Raw genomic sequence first — 23756 nt, forward strand, 5'->3', positions numbered from 1 at the left:
AGCCTGGTGATAGGTATTGAGGAGGGCACGTTCTGCATGGAGCACTGGGTGTTATGTACAAACAATGAATCATGGAACACTACATCTAAAACTAATGATGTAATGTATGGGGATTAACATAACAATAAAAAAATTTTAAAAAATAATAAAGTTGGACTCCGTACTTCGCACCATATACAAATCAAAATGAACCAATGACCTACATATAAGGCCAAACCAAAACACTCTTAGAAGAAAACAGAGGTGGGGCACCTGGGTGGCTCAGTTGGTTAAGCAACTGCCTTCACTCAGGTCATGATCCTGGAGTCCTAGGATCGAGTCTTGCATCGGGCTCCTTGCTCAGTGGGGAGTCTGCTTCTCCCTCTGACCCTTTCCTCTCTCATGTGCTCTCTCTCTCAAATAAATAAATAAAACCTTTAAAAAAAAAGAAGAAGAAAACAGGTATATTTTCATGACTTTGGATTTAGAAATAGATTCTTAGATATGACACGAAGATAAGCAACAAAAGAAAATAATACAAAATGGACTTGATTAAAATGAAAAACCTTTGTGCAAAGGGCATTATCAAGAATTTGAAAGACTACCTATAGACTGGGAGATATGTTCCAACCATATGTCTGACAAGAAATCAATATCCAGAATATATAAAGAACTCCTACAACTCAACAACAAAAAGACAAACAACCCAATTTAAAAATGAGCACAGGACTTGAATAGACATCTGTCCAAAGAAGATTTACAAATGACCAGTAAGCATATGAAAAGATGCTCAACACTATTAGTCATTAGTGAAATGTATATCAAAACCAGGAGATATCGCTCCACACCTACTAGGATGACAATATTTTTTTTTTCAAATAGGTGAATAACAAGTGTTGGTGAGGATATAGAAAAATTGGAACCCTCATATACTGCTAGTGGGAACTTAAAAAGGTGCGGTCACTATGGAAAACAGCAGGGTGGCTCCTCAAAAACCTAAACACACAGAATAACCATATGGCCCAGCAATTCTACTCTTAGGCATATATACCGACCAAAATTCAAGGCAGGTACTTGAACAAAAACTTGTATGCCAATGTTCACTGCAGCATTATTCACAACAGCTAAAACATAGAAACAACCCAAGTGTCCATCAATAGATGAATGGATAAACAAAATGTGGTATATTCATACAATGGAATGTTATTCATCCATAAAAAGGAATGAGGTTCTGATACATGCTACAACACAGACAAACCTTGAAAACATTACACTAAGTGAAATAAGCCATACATAAAAGGACAAATATTATAGAATTCCACTTATATGAAATATCTAGACTAGGCGAATTCATAGAGACAAAAAAGTAGATGGTGGTCACCAGGGGCTGAGGGAAGGGAGAATGGAGAGTTATTGCTTAGTAGTTAGAGAGTTTCTGTTTGGAATAATGAAAAATTTTGGGAATAGATCATGGTGATGGTTGTACAACACTGTAAATGTAATTAATACCACTGAGTTGTAATGGTTAACCACCTTAAAATGGTTAAAATAAAAAATTTCATAAGATATATATATATATATATCTCCACAATTTAAAAAATTATATATCTATTTATCTATCTGTATATCCACAATGTAAAAAGAAAAAAAGAATCCAGATAGAACCCAGAGCATTTTCCTTATATTCTTCATCATTTGGCAGGGATGGAAAACCCCCACAATGAACCAAGATAAATGAGGTGGATTTAAAACTGAAATAAAAAATAGCCCAGGGCACCTGGGTGGCTCAGTTGGTTAAGCGACTGCCTTCGGCTCAGGTCATGATCCTGGAGTCCTGGGATCGAGTCCCACATCGGGCTCCCTGGTCAGCAGGGAGTCTGCTTCTTCCTCTGACCCTCCTCCCTCTCATGCTTTCTGTCTCTCATTCTCTCTCTCGCAAATAAATAAAATCTTAAAAAAAAAATTAAAATTAAAAAAAAATAATAACCCAGCAGGGGCGCCTGGGTGGCTGAGTAGTTAAGCGTCTGCCTTCAGCTCAGGTCATAAACCCAGGGTCCTGGGATTGAGCCCCACATGGGGCTCCTGCTCCGCAGGAAGCCTGCTTCTCCCTCTCCCACTCCCCCTTCTTGTGTTCCCCCTCTCACTGTGTCTCTGTCAAATAAATAAATAAAATCTTAAAAAAAAAATAACTCAGCATATATCTTAGGGGCAATAAAAATTCAGTGCAGGGTCCACTCTCCACATTCCTGGTGCTTCAAAATTATGATTCAAATTCAAAAGGGTGCCCTTGCCATATTCCTAGATCTTCATCCCTTTGGAAGTCCAAAGGGGTGGCGAGTCCCAAAGGCGTACAAGAGGGGCAGGAAAGGATGACAAATGACAACCATAACTGGTGCACAGAAGCTTCAGGAGTGACAGGGTCACTTCGGGACAGTTTAACATGGAACACAAGATTAAGCCAAGCCAAACCTCAGGCAGGTAGGGGTAGCTGAGGGTACGAACCAGAGGGTAAGAATGCCCTGGGGCTGACCATGATGAACCAGGAAAGAACAAAATCAGAGCCAAACTAGAGCTGAGCACAGGGTCTGAAGACAAAGAAAGGTAAAAAGCAGGGTCAGAATCCAGGAAAGGATGGGAGGGCAAAGTGGCTAGGAATCAGGCTAGCTACCATGAGCACTCTCTAAATGTCAGCCTCTGAGCCACACTCTCAGAGGATCCACTGTCCAGTGCTTCAGAACTCTATTGAGGTCATTAAAAATTCAGGTAGTAGGGCCCAATTCCAATTCACTGAATCAGCATCTTTGGGGGATGGACCCAGGCATATGCATTTTAACATGTTCTCAGATGATTCTTAGGCCATCTAAAGTATGAGAACCCCAGATCAGGGGACACACGTGCAGCTCCTGAGATAGACCGCAAGTCCAGAGGCTCAACATTCCAGTTCTGCAAGTGCACTGTATGTATCCTCAGTGGGGGACTCCGCAAGTCCTGCCAACAATTTCCAATTAACATAGACTTATAACTCTAAACTGGTTGGGGCTGCAGAGTGAGCAGAGTGAGCCTACTAGGCATAGAGCATCTACCCTGTGCCAAGCACTGTGTTAACTGCTTTACTGATATTGCTACCTTTAATGCTTACTTATGAGGTCCCATGACTATTCCATATTTACAAATGATCAAGCTGAGACTAAGCGAAGCCAAGCAACTTGTCCTGGGCTATCCAGCTGGGCAAGAGCAGCTTTGGGTTCTAGGCCAGTCTGACTCCAAGACCTGTGTTCTTTCCAACACACCAACATGTTGCAAAATTTTCAACAACAGTTTAAAAAAAAAAAAAGGCAGGAAAGCAGGGCGCTGGTGGTGGAGGTTATAGCATTAATTGATGGTGAGTCTTAGGTTAATTAAAAAACTTTTCTTACCACAGCATACCCAGGGCACAGTGGTGAAGCAAGATTCTGCTGTCTTTTCTAATCATCTTGATCTGGAGCCAGAAGGTATTGTCAGGTAATGTAATCTTGTTCGGGTCTTTTCTTCATCTAAGTGAAGAAGGGGCTGAGATTAAGTTTGGGAAGAGATTGAAAAGCAAAGCTCAGAGGGACAGATTAAAATGGTGCTGAGGCATCCTGAAGCAGGAGAAAAGATGACAGGACTTTGTTGATGGAGCTGCTGAAGGGAGATAAGACGCATCTCAGAGAAGGGAAGGAAAAGAAGCTGAGGAGGGAACAGAGATAAACAGGGTAGAGAGAAGAGATAAGTGGCAGCATGAGGGTGAGGCAGGGAAGAGGAAGACAGGACCAGGGGCCCTGCAGGAGAGTAGGACCCAGGCCCTTTGCTTTCTCTTTCCTCAGGTATATTTTTAAAGGGGGAGGGAGCCACATTCATAGAATATGTTAAGTGCCAGATCCTCATTATTCAATCTCTGAGCCTGAATAGATAGTTCCATTTGAAAGTAAAGCTAAATTTGAGTCTCTTCAAGAATGTGAGACCCTCTGGCTTTGTGCCCTTCACACTCCCCCATCCATTTCCAGGTTGGCCCAATCAGACAGACTTAGAGAAGGAGGACACCAAACCTAGGACCCCCAGTGCAATCCCATCCACTTCACATGGGAGTAGAGTCAAAGAAGAGATCACTAAGGCACTTTGTACACCTGGAAGGGCCAGAGTGCTGGGGTCGAGGACATGGGCTTTGAAGCTGCTACAGGGTTTGGATCCCAGCTCAACTGCAGGCTACCTACTTTATGAATCTGAACTTCCATTTCCTCACCTGTCAAACGGGGATAAAACTGGCAACCCCCTCATAGAGAGATTGTTATGATTATATAAAATAATGCATGTAAAGTGCTTAGGGTAGCGTCTGACATCCAGAAAGGGCTCAAGTATTATTAGTGATGACTACTAGCACTGTTATTGGGCCCAAGCACAAAGCTAGGTGCACATAGTAGGCATTGGATTGAGGGGGAATTGGGACATTTGCTTCTAGTCCTGTCTCACTCACCCTGGCAAGAACACAGACAGTGACTTTACCTGTCTGGGTTTCCATTTTTGTCCCCTATCAAATGGGGTATTCTCTGGCTCTGACTCAGAGTACTGTGGGTTTGGAAACTCTTAAAAAGTAGGAAACCGCATAGAAACACAGAAGAGGTTATTTCCCTTACTCTACCATTGCGCTTTTACCCCAAGCTGCCTACTCTCTGCCATACTTACAAAGTTTCACTGTGGCTAAGAATCTAAACTTTTATCCTGTTTAAATCCCTTCATTCTTTTGCCTCTCAGGTACATTAACAATGATCCAAACATTTGGAATCACAGAATGCGTAATACAGATGGAGGTGGCTCTGTAGACTATAAGCTGTCAGGGAAGAGGGACTCAGTCTGTCCAGTTCATTCCTACAGCCCAGCACCCAACAGGGCCCTTTGGCACATAGGAGACACCCAAGACACTTTGGTTGGATGAGTGAGTGTGCCGGAAATCAAGGTTGTTGACCCAAGAGCCATTCTCAGTTTCTCCCATGCTGATTGATTGTAAGTTTTGGCTAAGTGGCCATGTGTACACCCCGGGGGCTGAGTCATGATTGGTGTAAATTAGTCCCAGATCTCTCATTCCCCTTGGCCAAAGGGTGGCATGTGATCCAGTGAAGTACATGTCCATTGAAGCATATGGGAGGATCTTCTGGTAACTTCTATGGCAGATTTCCCTTTTTGATAAAGGATAAAAGTCATTTTAGGGGGAAAGTTCCATTCCCTTCCACCTCCTGCCTTCCTGTTTGGGATCCTTTTGTGTGAGGGCACATTAGAGCTATGACAGCCATATTGCAACCTTGGGGGACAAGCCAAAAGAAGCCACAGAGACTCTAATATCTCATTTCCATGAAGCTGCTGAACCAACCATCAAACAGCCTAAATCCAGATTTCCAGTTATGTGAACTAATTAAAAGTCTTTAATTAAGTCACTACTTTTTAGTATTCTCTTACTTGCAGCTGAATACCATCTTTCTAAGACAATGAATAACTGTGCCCTAAGAAGGGTCTCCTATTATTTTTAGGTACAAAAGGACAGAGAGTTGCCTTTTTACCAAGTTCTTTATTCTGCAACAAAGGTTTCCACTTAATCAGTCTTCCATGTTTCTCTTATAATCTTAGCATAATCTCATTATCCCTCTGATGTCTCTGAAAGATTAATAGCACCCCTTTGACCCCCAGACATTCTTTCTCCATTTATCTTTTCTGTTTTCTCATTATCACTTTCCACAGACCAAATATTGTATCTTGGTTTTTAATTACTTTAATGGGCCTCATCCATAGTAATTGGGACATTTAGGTCATTATCATGTCTCCTCAGATCTTCTTGAACAATTTTATTGATCATCTCTTTGAGCAAAATCATGTGGGGGTACTAGACCCACATAAACTTGTAACTTAGGCCAAAAGTTGTCCTGATGAATTAGCAACAATTCCTTCTGGTGTGAAGCTGCCCTCCCTTTAGAATTGTGGCTTAGTCATTGCTGTGCCTTAGTGTTATCCGAGGTGGTCTAAGAACTCCTGAGAGCCAGGTCTCACCCATGCCCATTAAAATCAGGATCCTAGAGAGGAGTCAAACATCAGTATTTTTTATTACTGAAATCCCCATATGATTTCCATGTGTAGCTGACTTTAAAAATCAATGCTTTAGGCCAGTATTTCTCAATTTTTAATGTTCATACGAATAACATGGAAACCTCATTAAAATGCAGATTCTGATTCTGGGCTCTACGGTGGGGACCGACCTTCTGCATGGATAACAAGCTCCCAGGTGATATCCATGGCATGGTCTGAGCCCCATGTTTTGATTAATAAGGGCCTAGCATCTAGATTTAGTAGTCTATTTTAAGACTGGATCTAAACAAATTAAATTCCACTTGGGTACTATTGCAGCAAAAAAATGATCACTGCAAGAGAGTCAAGAACTCAGAGGGTGGTTGTTTCCATCTCTGGTTTAGTTACAGACTTAAGTGGACCAATCATCCCAGTTTGCCTGGATCTGTAAACATGTTACAGTCATTAGGGGCTCCTGAAGGGGTTCCCAGCATGTGGGACTTTAAGTTTTAAAACGGGACAATTTGGTCACCCTCATTACGGCGGTGTTCTTCATAAAGCAACAGAACAGCCAGGCTTTGCACTTCCACATTCTCATTCCTCTTTCTGGGAACGGCAGTCCACCACAGGGCCAAGGGTGTGCTGGGAAAGATGGTTCAAGGGAAAGAAATGCTGAGTTGCATGCACCAGAAACTTAATGTGACCTCAGAAGGGTAAATAATCAGGCAGATCCAGGTGGACCTAAAAAATCCAAGAACAGGTTTATGACATGGCCACAGAGAGAAGTTCGGGAGACATGGTTGAGGTCTGTGCTCTGGCACTGGGTTCCTGTGTAGCCTGGGGTAACTCAGTCCTCATCAGTCTGGGCCTCAGTTTCATCAGATAAAACATGGGAGTTGAATTGCTGGATTAGTCAGGGTCTTTCCTGGACACCCAACCCCCACTCTATATGCAGCACGGATAAAGCATACAACCGCCGAACAGCACCTTTCCAGCTCAGATGGAAAGTAAACGCATCTTCTGTTTCGTGAGCAGCTATCTCCAGCACACTCCAAGACCCTCATAACAATATTAGCATTCATCTTATTCCAGCATCCTTCTCTTCGCTGTTCTTTGATGTTCAGAGAGCTGAGAACTCACAATGCCTTTTTTTTTTAACGACTATAACATGTTTACAAATCCAAATGAAATTCTATTTTGAGACCCAGCCTTTTGGTTACAAGTGGCTTCCTCCTTCTGATCTTGCCTTCACCCAGGGAGCTCACTTCTCAAATTTTTGTTTTCTTTAGAGAGACAAAGAGTCTCTCCAGCCACCCATTGCCGGATTCCTGTTAACCTTTCATTAAGCCTGCTGACAGCTGGCTCCAGCTCTTCATGAGTTGGTTCAACACATTCCCATTTAAATGTGTCCCACCTGGCTTCATTAAGGTTCCTGCCAGGTTCTCCACTTGTGGCTCTCTCTGTGAATGCAAATAAGATTCTGAGCAAATAATATGGGGACAAGGGAAGATTGAGCTATAAAGGGGTTGTGATTGGAGAACCATCAAAACACTCAGGCCGCCATGGATTTGAGCAAACTAAAATCCATTTGGACCCAACGGAGGCCAATACTGCAGTTCTGTATGCACGGAATGTTAAATTAAGGCCCTTCTGTGAAGTACAAGGTAGTGGTTAAGAGTGTGGAGTCCTTCCAGCCTGGTTCAAGGCCCTGCTCTGTCATAGGGGGTTGGTCCATGTGACCTTGGGCAAGTTCCTTCGCTTCTCTCTGCTTCTGTTTTCTCCACTCCAAAAGCAGGAGTAATATATCTGTTTTACTGCGCTGCTGTGAGGATTCCACGAGAAATTGCCTTGAAACACTTAGTAGGATACCTAGACCATAGCAAATGCTGTTTAAGGATTGGATGTTATCTCTGATTTAGTCTAGAAAGGCCAAGGTCAAGGTTGCAGAAATAGGTTGTTCTAAACCCTCAAGGTTGGATTGTGGACCCACCATGTAAAAATTAGCTGTAAGAACCACGTCTCCATCAAAGTCCTTCCTTGTGCAAATGGAAAATCAACACTGATTCCATTCTGTCGCATTTCCCATGTGTGTTCCATCTCATTTAGGTTTTTAAGCTCTCTAAGTGAAGTGATCCTCTCTCCTGGGCCCTAGATACTAGGAAGTTATTTGTAGGAAACTACCAATTCATCCTGATTACATGGAGAGGGAAAGAGAGAACTAGACCAACAATCTCCCCTGACCAGGAAGTCTCAGCGTAAGAATTATGTATTTATTAATTCATCAGTTGGTAAAACCCACACCCTACCTCCTGGACTTTGGAGTCTCAGACTGGTTGCCTTGTTCCAGCCCGTGGCCACGTGTTGCTTGCCCAGGACGTTATCCTAACTAAGTTGGAGTGGTAAAGTCTTCAAGTGGACACAGGTATGTTGCACTTAGAATAGCCCCGGCACTTCCCTTGCCTCACTCATCTGTGGCAGCTGCCTGGGGCCTCAGACTGAGCCCAGGTGCTTCTTCCACAGCAGAAGTCGGGAGACAGGGCTCTCTGATCTGCATTTAGAAAAGGAGATCTCTGCCACAGCTTGGAGAACAAATCGGAGAGGGGAAGGACTGCAGACGGGGAGTCCAGGCAAATGCCAGCTTCAGTGAGGTCTCTGACACCCACCTCCACCGGGACCTTTGCCTACTGCCGCAGGAAACTCCTGACTCTGGGCCACCACACCTGCCCCCACAGAGCCCTGGTTAAGGGAGAATTTTTTCTCAAAAAAGAAAAGGTGAGCCAAAATTATGGTGCAGTTCTACATCGCTTCTGGCATTATTGATGAGACCCAGACCCAGGGTTGCTCCTACCATCCCTGGAGGGGGGCGCTGCACTCCAAAAGTTGGGCATAAACAGCGAGATACAAATGCATAGGAGGCAAAGGCAACTAGGGTAGAGAAGGAACCAGAAATCGTGTCCCTGACACAGGGCAATTTGGAGAGATATGAGGCCCTCTGTCCAGTATCTGGAGTGCTGCCAGAGAGAAGAGAGATTACACATGTTCTGTGTAAACACAATGAGTTCCACTATGATCCATAGGCAGATGCTGTCCAGAGACAGACTTTGTTTTAAATATTTCTAAGTCTCAAAACTACCTGAGATTGAATGATCTCCTTTAGATGTGGTAGTGAGCTCACCATCACCGAAATTATTCAAGCACAGTCTGGAAGATCACTTACCGTGATGCTACCCAGGAGATTAAAACACCTGGCAGAGAAGGTGCTAAAGGTCTCTAAAGTACTTTCACTTGTGACATTAAAGCAAGACTGGATCATGACACCAATAGAATAGATGGGGCTTTAAAAACAAAACAAAACAACACATTCTAAGACTTATTTTGACAATTCCCGCATCATGCCCCGGTCCTCAATCCTGAGAAAAAGTGGCACATTAGAGCGTGAAAAGACCATCTTCGTCTTCTCTTCCATGCTGCATGTCATCAAAGTTGTTTTTACATTCTCCAACATTGTCTAGCCTGTAAGGAGAAAAGAGAGGCTGAGAAAGGGAAACACCAGGACCAGAAAGAATGGGATGTTGCTAACTCACAACGCAACTAACCATGGTTGTTAGAGTGAAAAGGGCTCAGACTCCACCTAAGCCTTTCCATTCACAGATGGGAAAACTGACACCGCGGGAAACAAAGGGCTTTTGCCAGTCTATTCCAATAAGGGAATTAAACATTTCTATATTTACATTAGCAAAATATAAAATCAAGATCAAAATGTGTGTATGACCTTGGAAAGCTGCCTTGCTGAGTGTCAGTTCTCCTACTTGTTAATATTTATTTGTTAATATTTTCATATTGATGCAATTAAGTGAAGCCACAGTCTTCATCACAGTTTACACCAGATCTTTTCATTTCCTTCCCAAAAAGCTATAGAACAGGACAGATATCCAAAATCTCTTTCCAAAGACTCTTCAAACTATTTAAAACAAAACAAAACAAAAAACTGCTCTTATGGTCTAATACTGGGCTGAGGAACCAAATCCCAGGAATGATATTCTACATGTTTCTCATTTTCCATACTGCCAACTTTCTTCTCCATAAACTCCTGTTTAACAATGTCCTTTTAAAATGAATCACCCAGGGATGCCGTGGAGGCTCAGTCAGTTAAGTGTCTGCCTTTGTCTCAGGTCATGATCCCAGAGTGCTGGGATCAAGTCCTGTATCAGGCTCCTTGCTCAGCGGGGAGCCTGCTTCTCCCTCTGCCTGCCGCTCCCACTGCTTGTACTCTCTCACACACAAATAAGTAAATAAAATCTTAAATAAATAAATAAATAAATAAAATTAATTGCCCAGAGTTGAACAAATTCTGAGCACAGAGGACAGAGACATATCACCTTCATTCTTTTGCATGCCATGCTTCTATTAATGCAACCTGCCTTTATATTTGTATTTCAGACAAACATAACATAGTGTTAACCAAGACAGAGGTTAAAGTGAGTTAAATCCCACATCTTTTTCACCTCTAATGCCACACTTCTCCAACCCTGTATTTAATCAGAACACGAGCACAAGTCATTAAACCACTGAGTAGTATCTAATCATTTGTAACAGCTTGTACAATCATTACAACAATCAGTCATGCAAGATGAATTACCTTGTGTGTTTCGGGAACCAACTTGTTTTCATGACTTTCCCTGAAAAGACAAGGCCACGGGATAAGCAGAGTAGCTGTGCTAGAACATGTGAAATGTTGGGAAAGCCCAAAGCTGCCTTACCAAGAGCAGAGTTGGACCAAAGGTGAGAATTGAGGGAATGGTTTTGGCAGGGAAAGCTGTTCCTTCAATCAGATCAAGTGATTGCTTCTTCGGGCCCCAAGGCAGTGCCCATCAATTACACATCTGTTCCCATGTTGTGGGCAATAGTGTTAAGCTGCTTCATTTTTTTTTTTTTAAGATTTTATTTATTTATTTGACAGAGAGAGACAGACACAGAGAGAACACAAGCAGGGGGAGCAGCAGAGGGAGGCTTTCTTCCTAGGGCAGTCCTAGCCAGAGGAGGAGGCTGGGCCAGGGTTTCCCCTGCCCTAAGACAATGATGATAATAATAGCACTTTTCACTTAAGGCAGTCATGAGAAGGAAAGCAGCTAGACACATCAGGAGTATAACAGCAGGACTGCCAGAGATTGAGTTTCCAGAAAATGGAGGTGCTCTTGTTTTTCTTTTCCAAAATATAAACTCCATCAGGAAGATGATACATGAAGGCTTTAGCATCCGAGGGAGAATGAGTTTTCCTATTACCTCCTTGACCAGGATGGAGACAATGATGGAAAGGGGACTCTGAGGGAAGGAGACAGGGGCAGGAAGCAGAATCAGTCCACTCCCAGATCCTCCTAGAGGCTCCACAGCTCCAAAGGGCACCATCCCACCTGGGGCCTGCCCTCCTTACCTCGAAGGAAGAACGCCACAAGCAGCACCAACAGCCCGAATCCCAGGGAGGGAATGATGATCATTAGCAGGGCGGAGCTGATGGCCCTTTTTACCTGGTGAGACACGGGGAAGGCGAGCGGGCCAGTCCTTTATGAATATTACCCCTGCACGATTTTCCTGTCCCAGTCATACCTTCCACTCGCCAAGTAGCTTCATTGCTTGTCCCCCCAGCCCCACTTTGCCCCCATAGGGCTCAAGATCAAAACAAAACAGCCTTACAAATCAGAATTTCTTGGAAAATCTCTGAAAACCTGGAACATTTACCCAGACCACCCAATTTTCTTGTCTTCGACCTCAGGCATATGCTCAGGCATATGTTCAGGGGTCTGAAGATAGGAAATCTTCTACCCAGTCCCAGGCAGCTCTCCTCACAGCTGACTTAGACCTCCAGAGGCAACAAGATTCAAGAGAAAATGGAACTCAGTTTCAAATTTTCTACAGCACAAGTTCTCAAAGTGTAGCCAGGGGACCCATGAGATCAAAATGATTTTCACGAAACATTATTTGCCATTTTCACTGTCACTCTCATGAGATGGACAGTGGAGTTTTCCCCGAGGTGACTTGACAAATAATGTGCTGAGGTCATCCTTCCGATGCTAGAATATGCAGGCAGATAAGGGAATTTCTGCCTCCCAGTCAGGGATTCATGAGATTTGCAGAAACGTAAAACAATTCACGAGATTTGCGTAAAACGTAAGACATTCACGAGATTTGCAGAAACATAAAACAATGCCACCTAATGCCATTTTTCTAATATTTTTTCATTTGGGAAAATATAGTTATTTTTCATAAAATGTTACATCAACATGTCATGGGTTTGTTATTCTTGCTTTTAAATGAATTAATAAACATTGTTTCTAATTTCTGTCTTAATGTTTATGAGTATAAAGGGGTCCTGACACCTTTTCTTGACACAGCAGCAAGGAGGGGCAGCAATCTCCCTCTCAGGAGGGAGAAGGGAAAGAAGAAAGAAGGGATGGGGGGGCCTTCACTTTTCCCTTATAGGTGTCGATTCTGCCTGCAGTTTTTACTTAAAACAGCTTGAATCACTTTTGTGATAATAAAAATTAATGAAGGGTACACTCAGCAAATAAGAAGGATGCTGGTGGCAAGTGTCGATCCTGCAGGATGTCACTAATCCTGGGCCACACAGAATGATTTTGCCATGATTTTGTCCTTTTTATTTCTTTTTGTTTTTCAAAGTGTCTGCACATAGAGAGGCAACGATGGGAACGTTATTTCTGCCAAGAGCACAAGGCGCCAGCCTACGAATTGCTCAGCTATTTCCCCACAGTTGCTGCTCAGATATATTTGCCTCCCCAGTTCATTTCTGCAAACCTCTATTCTGGATTTTAAAAATCGAAGTCATATGCTTCAAATACTTCACAAAAATTTTACCTGTTCTGATTCTACTCCATTTGGCACAGACATTTCTGTCTCCGTTGCTGGGAAGGAAAAAGGGGGGGAAATGTTTATATTTCCTGTCGGGGAATAAAATACCACATCCTGCAATAGGCATTTCAAAGCTCAACTGGAATTTTAGTTGAGGTGTTTAATCTTTTAATCCCATCTTTCCTTTTTTTATATCATTTATTTACAAGACATTTGTTTTGAGATGATTTTATCTGAAGCTCATCTGCTATCCAACATTATCCCACAGGAACATCTCCATTTTATAGATGGGTAGAATGGGGTACGAGGCCAGCAGGCGATTGGGTCTAAATTTTCAGCAGGTACCAGCAATGCATCCGGGATTTTTACCCAGGAAGAAAACGTGTCTATCAGTTAACAGATATTTATTAAGCATTTATCATAGGCCATGTACCATCAACCTTGTTGACGAAATTTACAACTTAGTGCAGAAAACCAAATTTAAGCAAATAAGGTGAATAGTTGAAAAAAATAATGTTACAATTGCGCAACATTCTGGGAATAAATAGTACAATAAGTACAATAAATAGATATGGATAGGGACATATCACAAGGATGACTGACCTCTTCTGGAGGATCAAGGGTAGATATCCTTGAGAATGTAAAGTTTAAGCTGAGTCATGGGCTCATTTATTTATAACTGATAGTTGAGTTCAACAAGCGAGACACTGTGCTAAGCACAGTCCCAGGCACTTAGAATACTAAGATGAATACAGCATGCCCCCCGCAACCATGAAATTCACAGTACATTAGAGAATGAGGACCAGAAGGTCATTTCGGCCTCATAGGCCAAGGGTAACGATGGACTGTGAGAGGTTGCTGGGGAGGGCGGGAAGAGAGAGGCACGTAGCCCAGTGTCGTAGCTCAGTGAGAGCTGCTAGGACTAAACTCCTTGAGGACAGTGTCCCTCTCTGCTTGCTCAACAGGGGAACCCTAACACAGCCTGGCACACACTTAGTGCTCAATAAGTGTTTGTTGAATGAATAACATTTGAGCTGAGTTAAGGTTGTGTAAGAATTAGCAAAGAAAGATGGTAAAGGCCTTTTAGGAAGCGCAGCATCAGCAAGGCCGTGGAAGCATGAAACAGTGTGCTTCTGGGTGGAATGGCAGGCAGCCGTGAAGGCAGAAAATGGGGGAGCCGGGTGGGGGGAGTGGCAGGGGATGACCACAGAGACGGGCAGGAACCGGTCAGGGAAGGCCTTTGTTTCATGCTGGTAAGTCTCCGTTTAATTCTGTAAGCAGTGGGACACCACAGAAACATTTTAAGTGTGCTATGGTCAAGTTAAGAGGATAAGGAAATAGCCAAGATGAGATGATCAATTACCATCTGATCCCAGGTCTGAAATTCAGAGCTAACAGAAATGACGGGAGAGAGACAGATTTTAGAAATGCTTAGCAAGGAGGATGTGGACACTGAACGTTGGGGTGAGAAAGAAACAAGTCTTAGATAACTCGCAGGTTCCTTCTTGAGACTGTCGGCCATTGTCCCACTGTCCTCCTAGACTAGGCACAGCCAGAGCAGAAGGGTCAGTCCAGGGAAGAAAGGTGCCGGGTTCAAATTCATAGTCCTTGCGTAAGGGACCCGAGAGACACACGTAAACACCACTCGCCTCACACGCAGTCGATGGATTCGAATCTGAACCAAACTCAGGGAAAGGTTGGAGTTGCAGATACTGGTTTGGGAGTCATCAGTCTCCAGGGAGCAGTTAACATCCACTGAATGTATAAGAAATCCAAGGGTTGCATGTCCAGAGAGAGAAGAGCAGGAATCCTAAGAAACCCCGGCACTTGAAAGGTGGACAGAGAAGGCAAACGAGAAAGAAGTAGAAGAAACAAACAGCAGGGAGCAGAAAGTGAGACCAGTGTAATGGAAGCCAGGGCAGGAGAAAATGCCTAGAAAGGATATGAAATCGTATGTGCAATAAAACCTGCCGATAGAAACAGAACATAAAGCTGCACATAGACAAGGACTGAGTATAGTAAAAATCTAGGTGAATAATTACTGAAATTGATCATTGTTTCTCCCAAGTTTCCTTGTACTTGAGGCGGAAGAAAAAATGTGATAGGTTTTCTAAGGCTCATAATTTGGTATAAGAGAGCTTATTTGTTCAACAGGAAAGTGACTTGTTGAATGCCTACGAGCATAAAACTCAGAGGGGAAAATTCAGCATGTTTTCATATCCTACAACTCAGTTATTGTTGTTTTTCTCTCTGCTATTATTCCCTAGAGCTGGGAATTGCAGGTAAGAATTCAAAACTCCTACCCCTGTTCTGTCAAAATCCTATAGTATTAAAATCATTTGTGATGGATAAGACCGAAATTGGAAACCATCCAAGAGAAAAGCCAGCCTAGGTCAGTTTTGTCAGAGCTAATCCGTATTTTAAATTGGAATTGTCTAATGTCAGAGACATTTTGCAAACACAAACACTGCGGGGTGTTACCGACCCCTACTTCCTCTCCTCCCTCCTCCTCTTCCTCCTCCTATTCCTTTTCTTCCTCCTCTTCTTTCTCCGCCTCTTCCTCCTCCCCTTCCTCTTTTTCCTCCTCCTCCTCTTCCTCTTCTTCTTCTGAAAATGCCAAAAGCCCCAATGAGAAGCACTCCAAAGCCACAGTGTTAAACGGTATTAGACACTGAATAGCAACAAGGAACACTAGTGGATGGTGATTTTTGTTCCTTGTGGAAGAGCGATGCTAACAGCTAGGGGATGGGGTAGACAAGTGAAGACTACTCGTTTCTGGGTCTTCTGTGCTACCGTGGCCCTTACATTCTTAAGACCCTGAACTCTTAAACAAGCACATTCAGGCAAAGACAGGAGTGCCCCCCACCCCAGACTTGCAAGAAAAGCAATTCTGTGGGAGGGGAACTGTGGTAAATTGAATAGTGTCCTCCTCAAATGTATGTGCACTCAGAACCTCCAACTGTGAACTTGTAGAAATAGGGCATCTTTGCAGATGTAATTTGTTTAAGGATATTGAGATGAAACCATCCTAGATTTAGGATAGGCCCTAAATCCAATGGCAGGTGTCCTTATAAGGAGAGAAGACACAGAGAGACACACACAAAGAAGGCCACGTAAGGACGGGCAGAGATTGAAGGGATGTGGCCTCAAGCCAGGGAATCCCAGGGGCACCAGAAGCTGGAAGAGGCAAAGGGAGGATCTTCCCTTAGAGCCTTTAGAGAGAGCATGGCCCCGCTGACACCTCAATTTTAGGACTTCTGACTTCCAGAACCATAAGATAATAAATTTGTGTCATTTCACATCACTACATTTCTGATAAGTTTTTATTTACAGCATCCCTGGGAAAATAATACAGAGACACGGTAGTCATTAAGATCTTCCCCTGGGGATGGGCACAAGGGATGCAAGGAAGAGTGACCTTTCATTTAAAAAAAAAATTTTTTTTTAAAGATTTTATTTATTCATTTTGACAGAGAGAGACAGAGAGAGAGAAGGAACACAAGCAGGGGGAGTGGGAGAGGGAGAAGCAGGCCTCCTGCTGAGCAAGGAGCTGATGCGGGGCTTAATCCCAGGACCCTGGGATCACGACCTGAGCTGAAGACAGACGCTTAATGACTGAGCCACCCAGGTGCCCCTCACTTAAAAATTTTTTATACACTTTGTACCTTCACCATATACATGTTTTCTACCTAAAAGAAATTAATTAACATGTAATAACAATAAAAGAATCTTCAACTTAACTATACTTTTCCCAGATCTATGGATTCACCAATACTTGATTAATAATTAGATTTGCCTATGGGGTGAGAACATATTTACATTAAAAAATACCAAAATATGGACCCTCTTGACAGAGTTCTCATTGTAAATTAGTAAGTTGGCTTACCGGTTTAATTTTAGGCTCTTGATTGAGTTCTTGATAGGCATGGGTATTCTGGCAAAACGGAATTCTTGCAAAACTGAACCCCAGACCTTGGAGCGCTGTGAAGCTACACCTGGGCCTCCCCCACCCTTCACTGAGTGTCTGTGTATCCCACATTTCCTGACTGCGTGACCTCAGGCACGACATCACCTCTCTCTGAGCCACAGTTTATTCATCCGAAAATGCTGGTATTGCACAACTGATCTCCTATGTCCTTTTTATCCTTTATATTTCTGGTTGTCTTTTTACAAAGAATTTGAATGACCCAAGAAAATGATCATTTCACAGTAATTTTTCAAAAAGGATGAAAAGCTATACTTAGTATAGGAATTGAGTATGTAAATACTTAAGAACATACAAACACATGCATACCTCTTGCTCCACAAAGAAAATTTAAAAATACTGAAAGACTAAATACATCTGACTTTGAGTGGAAATATTATAGGCAATTAAAATTTTTTTCAATACTTTGTCTACTTTCTAAATTTTCTCAAATGAGAGAATTTTAACTGTAAAATATATACCACGTGTTAATCACTGGAAACTTTGCAAGATGCCTGAGTCAAGAGCAAAGGGTGTGTATCATTTCTCTGAAGCAATGTCACAGTGACCTTCTAAGTGAAACTTTGAAGATCGCTGTTAGAAACCCATTAACTCTCAGCTAAAGAAGAGCTGGGTGTTGCTATTAGTAAGACACACCCCTAGATATGAGTACTGACATACAAAGATGTTCAGGATATATATATATATATATATATATATATATATATAAAATGAGCTTTTTTGTTTTTTTGCTTTTAAAGAATGAATGCATGTAAAAACCAGGGAAATCCAAGTAGAGTTTATAGACTTGTTAATTGTATGATGCCAATGTCAATTTCCCTCTTTGACCATGTGCTATAGTTATGTAAGATGTTTGGGGGAAGGTGGAGGAAGGTATAGATTTCTCTGTACTATTTTTGCAAGTTTGTGTTGATTCTAATATTGTCTCAAAACAAAAAGCTTTTAAAAAGTGGTTTAAATATCAGCATTTCATATGGTTCAATCTAATATATGCATGATACATAGTGGCTTTGCAATAAAGATTTGTTTAACAAAAATTGTTCAATAGATGTTAAAGCAAGCTTTAAAATTATTTTGTAAAAAATTTTAGAATTTTTGTAAAAAATAATGATAGATGTTACTATGTCATTAGAAAATGAAAATGATCCGGAGTGCCTGGGTGGCTCAGTTGGTTAAGCATTAGGCTCTTGATTTTGGCTCAGGTTGTGATCTCAGGATCCTGGGATTGAGCCTCATGTTGGGCTCCAACCTGTGCATGGAGCCTGCTTGGGATTCTCTCTCTCTCTCTCTCCCTCTCCCTCTGCACCTCCCTTGCTCTCTCTCTAAAAATGAATAAATATTTTTCAAAAAGAAAAAGAAAATGATCTGAAAGAATATAGCCCACACTGTTAGAGTAATTATATCTTCTTCTTGGTCATTTGTGGTGAGGGGTTGGGAAGAATGTTTGGAATGCAAGGAAATTTCACTTTATACTGTTTTACTGTTTTCTTTTACAAGAGCATGTACTTGGGGCACCTGGAAGGCTCAGTCGTTAAGCGTCTGCCTTCGGCTCAGGTCATGGTCCCAGGGTCCTGGGATCGAGCCCCGCATCGGGCTCCCAGCTCAGTGGGAAGCCTGCTTCTCCCTCTCCCACTCCCCCTGCTCGTGTTCTCTCTCTGGCTGTCTCTCTCTCTGTCAAATAAATAAAATATTTAAAAAAAAAAAAAAAAAACACAAGAGCATGTACTTATTTTAGAACATATAAAAATAAAGTGTAGGGCGCCTGAGTGGCTCAGTCGGTTAAGCGACTGCCTTCGGCTCAGGTCATGATCCTGGAGTCCCGGGATCAAGTCCCTCATCGGCTCCCTGCTCATCAGGGAGTCTGCTTCTCCCTCTGACCCTCCCCCTTCTCATGCTCTCTATCTCATTCTCTCTCTCAAATAAATAAATAAAATCTTTAAAAAAAAATTTTAAAAATTAAAAAAATAAAAAAAAGTGCAAATGTGAAGACAGTAACATAAAAACACTCCCTTTGCCTTTAAAGGGCTTACCATCCAGGGTAGGGTAGGAAGCAGTATTCAGGGCCTGTACTGGGAGAGTCCTGTTGCAAGAGACTCACATCTGCTCTTTCTAAAGAATGTGTCCTGTATCTGGATGGTGTAGATCAAGGGTTGGCAAACTATGACCTGAAGGTCAAATCCACTCTGCTGCCTGTTTCTGTATAGCCTGAGAGCTAAGAATTGTTTTTATATTTTTTAGTGGTTGAGAAAAAAAAAAAAAAAGAATAACTCATAACACATGCAAACTACAGGCAATTCATATTTTCCATGTCAATCAATAAAGTTTTATTGGAGCACGGGTGGTAACCATTTGTTCACGTTACCTCTGGCTGCTTTTGCACAAAAGGGCCAAGCTGAGCAGTTGAGACTAACAGCATGGCTTGTAAGGCCTAAAATAGGTACTATCTGGCGCTTTACAGGAAAAGTTTGCTGACTTCTGGTGTAGTTATCAGAGCATAATTTTAATCTTAAAACCTTCAGACCTTCAGACCCTAGGGTGATGAGACTTACACTTCAAGGTGGTTATGCCTAAGGTGGTAGACTCGAACCCACCCACTAAAATAAAACTATGTGCTCTTTGCAGATCTGGAATGGCATTGAATTTTTAGATAAAAAAATCTTTTAAAATCCATTTTGAATTATCACCCCTGTTCCCATCCCATTGGGCAGAAATTGGCTTCAAAATTACTAGGTACTCCCTATCAAAATCAATTTATTGAACACTACAGTGTGCCTGGCATAGTGATAAGCACTTCATGTAAATGATCTCATTTAGTGCTTATACAGTCCATTCTACAGACATATCAACTGAGGCTGAAAGAGTTTAAATCACTCACTCAAGGTAACCATACATAATAAAAGGAAATTTGAACCCAACTCTGAATGACTCAAAAAATCATGATTATAACCACTCTGAGAGAAAAGAAAAAGAGCATATTAAAATCCTATTTGAAAACATAAACTTTCTAGCCAGTGGGCTTCATGCCAGAAATCAACTGGAAATAAAAGCACTCTATCTTCTCAGTGGGTACATTTTGAAACTGATAGTACATATTTTGACTCATCATTAAATTCATAGACACAAGGACTCATCTGTCTCTACTTTTAAAACAAATTTAGTTTTGATACAAGTCAACTCGATACAATCTTAACGTAATCATAGGATTTTTTAAAGTGACAATGAATCATGGAACACTACATCAAAATCTAATGATGTATTGTATGGTGGCTAACATAACATAATAAAATAAAATTTAATTAGTAAACAAACAAACAAACAAATAAATAAATTCAAGTCCCTAGGCAAAAAAAAAAGTGACAACTTTAACCCTTCAGTGGTTTTTTTCCACGGCAGCATCTGGCTTATGCTGCCCCCTTCTGGACCACTGGTGGTATGGTCTTAAAAAGCCAAAGGAAAGAAAAAAAGATGCCCCTAATCCGTCTGAGTATTTTAGACTTGAAAAGAATTAGAAATTATCTCCTCTGAGACCCCCCTCTTTTTTCATCATCAAGAGAAAAATTAAAATCTAGAGACAGTTTCACTTACTCAAGGTTTCATAGCAATGAGTAAGAAAGGAAATGACTAGAACCCATATTTTCTGAACTTGCCTGGCAGCATTCCCGCAGATTTGGAATTTCAAAAAGCCTTTTGAAAATAGAAACGCACATTTATTGAGTTCACAGACTTCCCTTAAATTTTGGAGACCCCTGAATGTTTTTAATATGTTCAATGATCAAGAAGAGCACTATATACTTAAATAAATCAATTATTACATACTTGAGTCAGATGTTCCTTAGCACCAGGGGCAAAATTGGGTGAGGACCATTTTTTTTTTTTTTTAATTTTGAAAAGGAACAGTGGGCAAATTGTTTTGGCACCCAATGTGGTTCCTAAAGCAGAAGGAATGGTAAGATGATTTCACATTTCATGCCGATGAGGTGACAGAAGGAAACCAAGGACTGTAGAACACCATTAAGACTCACTGAGTTCCAAACTTGGCCTCAAGCTTCCACTGCCTCCAAGGATTCCCCACCAACAAAAATGTCATCATTCTGAGAGCCCAGAGTTGTCACCTCAGGATCCTGCTCTCATGTGCCAATATCTGAGGATCTCAGCGATGCATACAAAAGACCCCATCCCTAATCCTTACCCCCCAGACTCCTCCCTGAAGGGCAATGTCTGGCACGGCTCTTCCTACACCCAGCTGATCAATAAATCTTGATTGAGGAAGGTGGCAAAGTCCTCATTTTACCAAGAAACCTCAGAAGCATTAACAACAAGAACAATAATAATAAATGGACACCATATATCAAGCACTTAACTATACTACATGCCAGGCACAATGTGAAGGACTTCCATGTTTGATCTCAAAAAATGCTCTGCAGTAGATTCCATTATTGTTCTCACTGCACAGTGAGAATCCTGTGGCCTAGAGATGTCAGGTGACTTGCTCAAGTCATGTAGCTAGGAGAGGAGAGAGCAAATCTCAGACCCAGGATTATTTACTCGCAGAGCCCAAGCTCTTATCCTCTGAGCTTTACAGCCTTTGGAAAACATGGCAAGTGCTCACACACACTCGCTCTGGAAAGATCAGTGCTGGAGAGTGAATGATCTTGCTATTTCATGGCACAATAGGAAGAAGGATCCATTTGGAATGGAACCCTAATCTTTGGCTGCTTTGGTGGATGCAGTTTCTGGAAAGGAGATTCTATTATTATTGATGATGATGATGATGAGCACAATGTAAGCAGCTGAATGTGCACAAAACACTTTCACATTTATTATCACTTTTGAACTTCGAAAGAAATCTACTGATGGGACGCCTGGGTGGCTCAGTTGGTTAAGCATCTGCCTTCGGCTCAGGTCATGATCCCAGGGTCCTGGGATCGAGCCCCGCATCGGGCTCCCTGCTCAGCCAGGAGTCTGCTTCTCCCTCTCTCTCTGCCCCTCTGCCCTGCTCATGATTTCTCTTTCTCTCTCTCTCTCTCTCTCAAATAAATCAATAAAATCTTTTTTAAAAAGTATTTAAAAAAATAAATCTACTGAGGTAAGTAAACTTGGGCAAAATTATTGAAAGAGGAGGAACCTGGAACTCAGAGAGGTCCCATATCTTGCCCAAGGCTGCATAGCTAGTAATGATTGCTAGCAAACGGTAAAGCTTTGCTCAGTGGCGGTATCATAGCCATCTAGGTTTATCTGAGGCATGATTATTGTTGATTGAAAACTTTTCCCAGTGATATCTGATTCCACATCCCACGTCTGCCCGCCCTCTGCTCTGCTGCTAAGCATCCCAGGGTTCACAGGTTGCAAGTGCAGGGAGGCTCTTGCCAAAGGGTATTAGTACCTTTAGTCAATGACTTGATCACAGTGCGAGAACAGATGCTTCACCTCCTCACAGAACTTGCTCAAGTGTGCCATTTATCCTACCTGCTGGGAGACCAGAGATCTCTCCAGTGCCTAGCTCCGTGTCAGAGGAACATTTTGGTCAGAGTGGTCACCCAGCTCACTTGGTTATCCAAAAATGAGGACCCATCTTAGGACTGGCTCCCTGTTCTATTTCAGTGGCTGGCATCTTACTTCTTTTCCACTCTGCTTGCTTTACCACGGTCGTACATCTCTTAAAGCTTGGCAACACTCTTTGTTCTTATTTGGTTGACCTTTTTGAAGGTGAGCGGTTAGATGTTAGAATTACACAGATTCAATCCCAACTTTATTAATGAAAAGATATCATTTGTACGGTTGGGAGAATAGAAATGCTATTGTGAGAAGAATCATGAGGATCCATTCTTTGTCCTTTGCCTTTATCTCCAGACTGCCAGCCTACCAACTGATTCGAGCCTGTGGACAGCGTGGCCATGAGAGATAAAACAAATCAGCTAATGCCTCACGAAAAATGTTGACTCTGAAATCAACTGCATCCAATTTTTTTCCTCCTAAAAAATGGCATTTGTGAGTGAAAATGAGCTTTGCTTCATTCCCCTGCCTTCCTCTGGTCCTTCTGCTGAACTTGTACTGAAAACGGTAATTCGCCCTACAACATCCTTATGTCCTTGATCAACCGAGGACCCAGAAAAGTGTCAAGTTCTGACACGGCTCGATTTTATCTTTAATGAAATAGCACAGTGTAGGGGAAAGAGTTCTGCTTTAAGAGTCAGAAGAGAGTCGTACCCGGGGCCTCGTTCCCACTTCTCTTTGAACTTTTTTATGCCTGTGCCTCAGTTTCCTTCTATGTAGAACAAGGAGTGTGCACTACACCAGCGAAACCTAAATGCCTTCTTGGGGCCAGGGATGGGCTGGCTTCAAAAGAATCTCCCGAAGAAGTTTGTAAGCATACAATTTCTTGGACCCACCCCCAGAGGTTCTAATTCTGTAAGCCTTGGGTAGACTAGAGCAATCTATATTTTTACTAAGCGCCCTGGGTTCCAGGCCATGGCCAGGTCTGGTATACATGGACTAGATGACCTCAAAGTTCAAGGTCTTGGTTCTGTTCTCCTGTCCCCCTGGGAGGTCAACATGAGATCAGATTGCTCCACACCTTCATTTATTCTAGCCTCACTCCCTTTTCTCTTACCTCCATTTCTAGACCAAACCCTCATTTTTGACTGATCCCCCTCTCCTACACCAGGACCAACCTTGCTCCATTCACTATCCCCTTCTCTAAATTATTCATCCTCACACTTCTTGAGAGAATACCTAACATTCATTCTTTAACAATTGCTCATCTTGGACTTCAGTGCCTCCACCCATAGAACTAACACTGCTCACCTAATGGTCCCCCATCACAGTTCACAGCCACCTAAGTGCTCATCCTACTTGACCA

The 23756-nt window shown here is 42.2% G+C and overlaps 1 protein-coding gene and 1 pseudogene across 6 annotated transcripts in view; one reads left to right on the forward strand and one right to left on the reverse strand.

Annotated features, from left to right (window-relative positions):
- Positions 1 to 8842: 8842 nt before the first annotated feature.
- Positions 8843 to 23756, reverse strand: part of TIMD4 (T cell immunoglobulin and mucin domain containing 4) — a 56291-nt gene continuing 41377 nt past the window's right edge. For 3 of the 6 annotated variants that reach the window (XM_081826232.1, XM_081826231.1, XM_031025008.2), the window contains 3 exons: positions 12919 to 12965; positions 11480 to 11573; positions 10971 to 11370 (listed from right to left, as the gene is read on the reverse strand). In XM_081826232.1, coding sequence (XP_081682358.1) covers positions 11147 to 11370; positions 11480 to 11573; positions 12919 to 12965 — 365 coding nt within the window. In that variant the 3' untranslated portion in view covers positions 10971 to 11146. Of the gene's footprint in view, positions 9562 to 10687; positions 10728 to 10970; positions 11371 to 11479; positions 11574 to 12918; positions 12966 to 23756 lie in introns of those variants that run through there. The other 3 variants (XM_006730479.3, XM_031025009.2, XM_031025010.2) reach the window with 3 other exon arrangements.
- On the forward strand, positions 22093 to 22172 carry LOC115939954 (U4 spliceosomal RNA; annotated as a pseudogene).

This window comes from Leptonychotes weddellii, chromosome 7 (genome assembly GCF_054177405.1).
Source record: "Leptonychotes weddellii isolate Sample4059 chromosome 7, ASM5417740v2, whole genome shotgun sequence".
Lineage (NCBI taxonomy): Eukaryota > Metazoa > Chordata > Mammalia > Carnivora > Phocidae > Leptonychotes > Leptonychotes weddellii.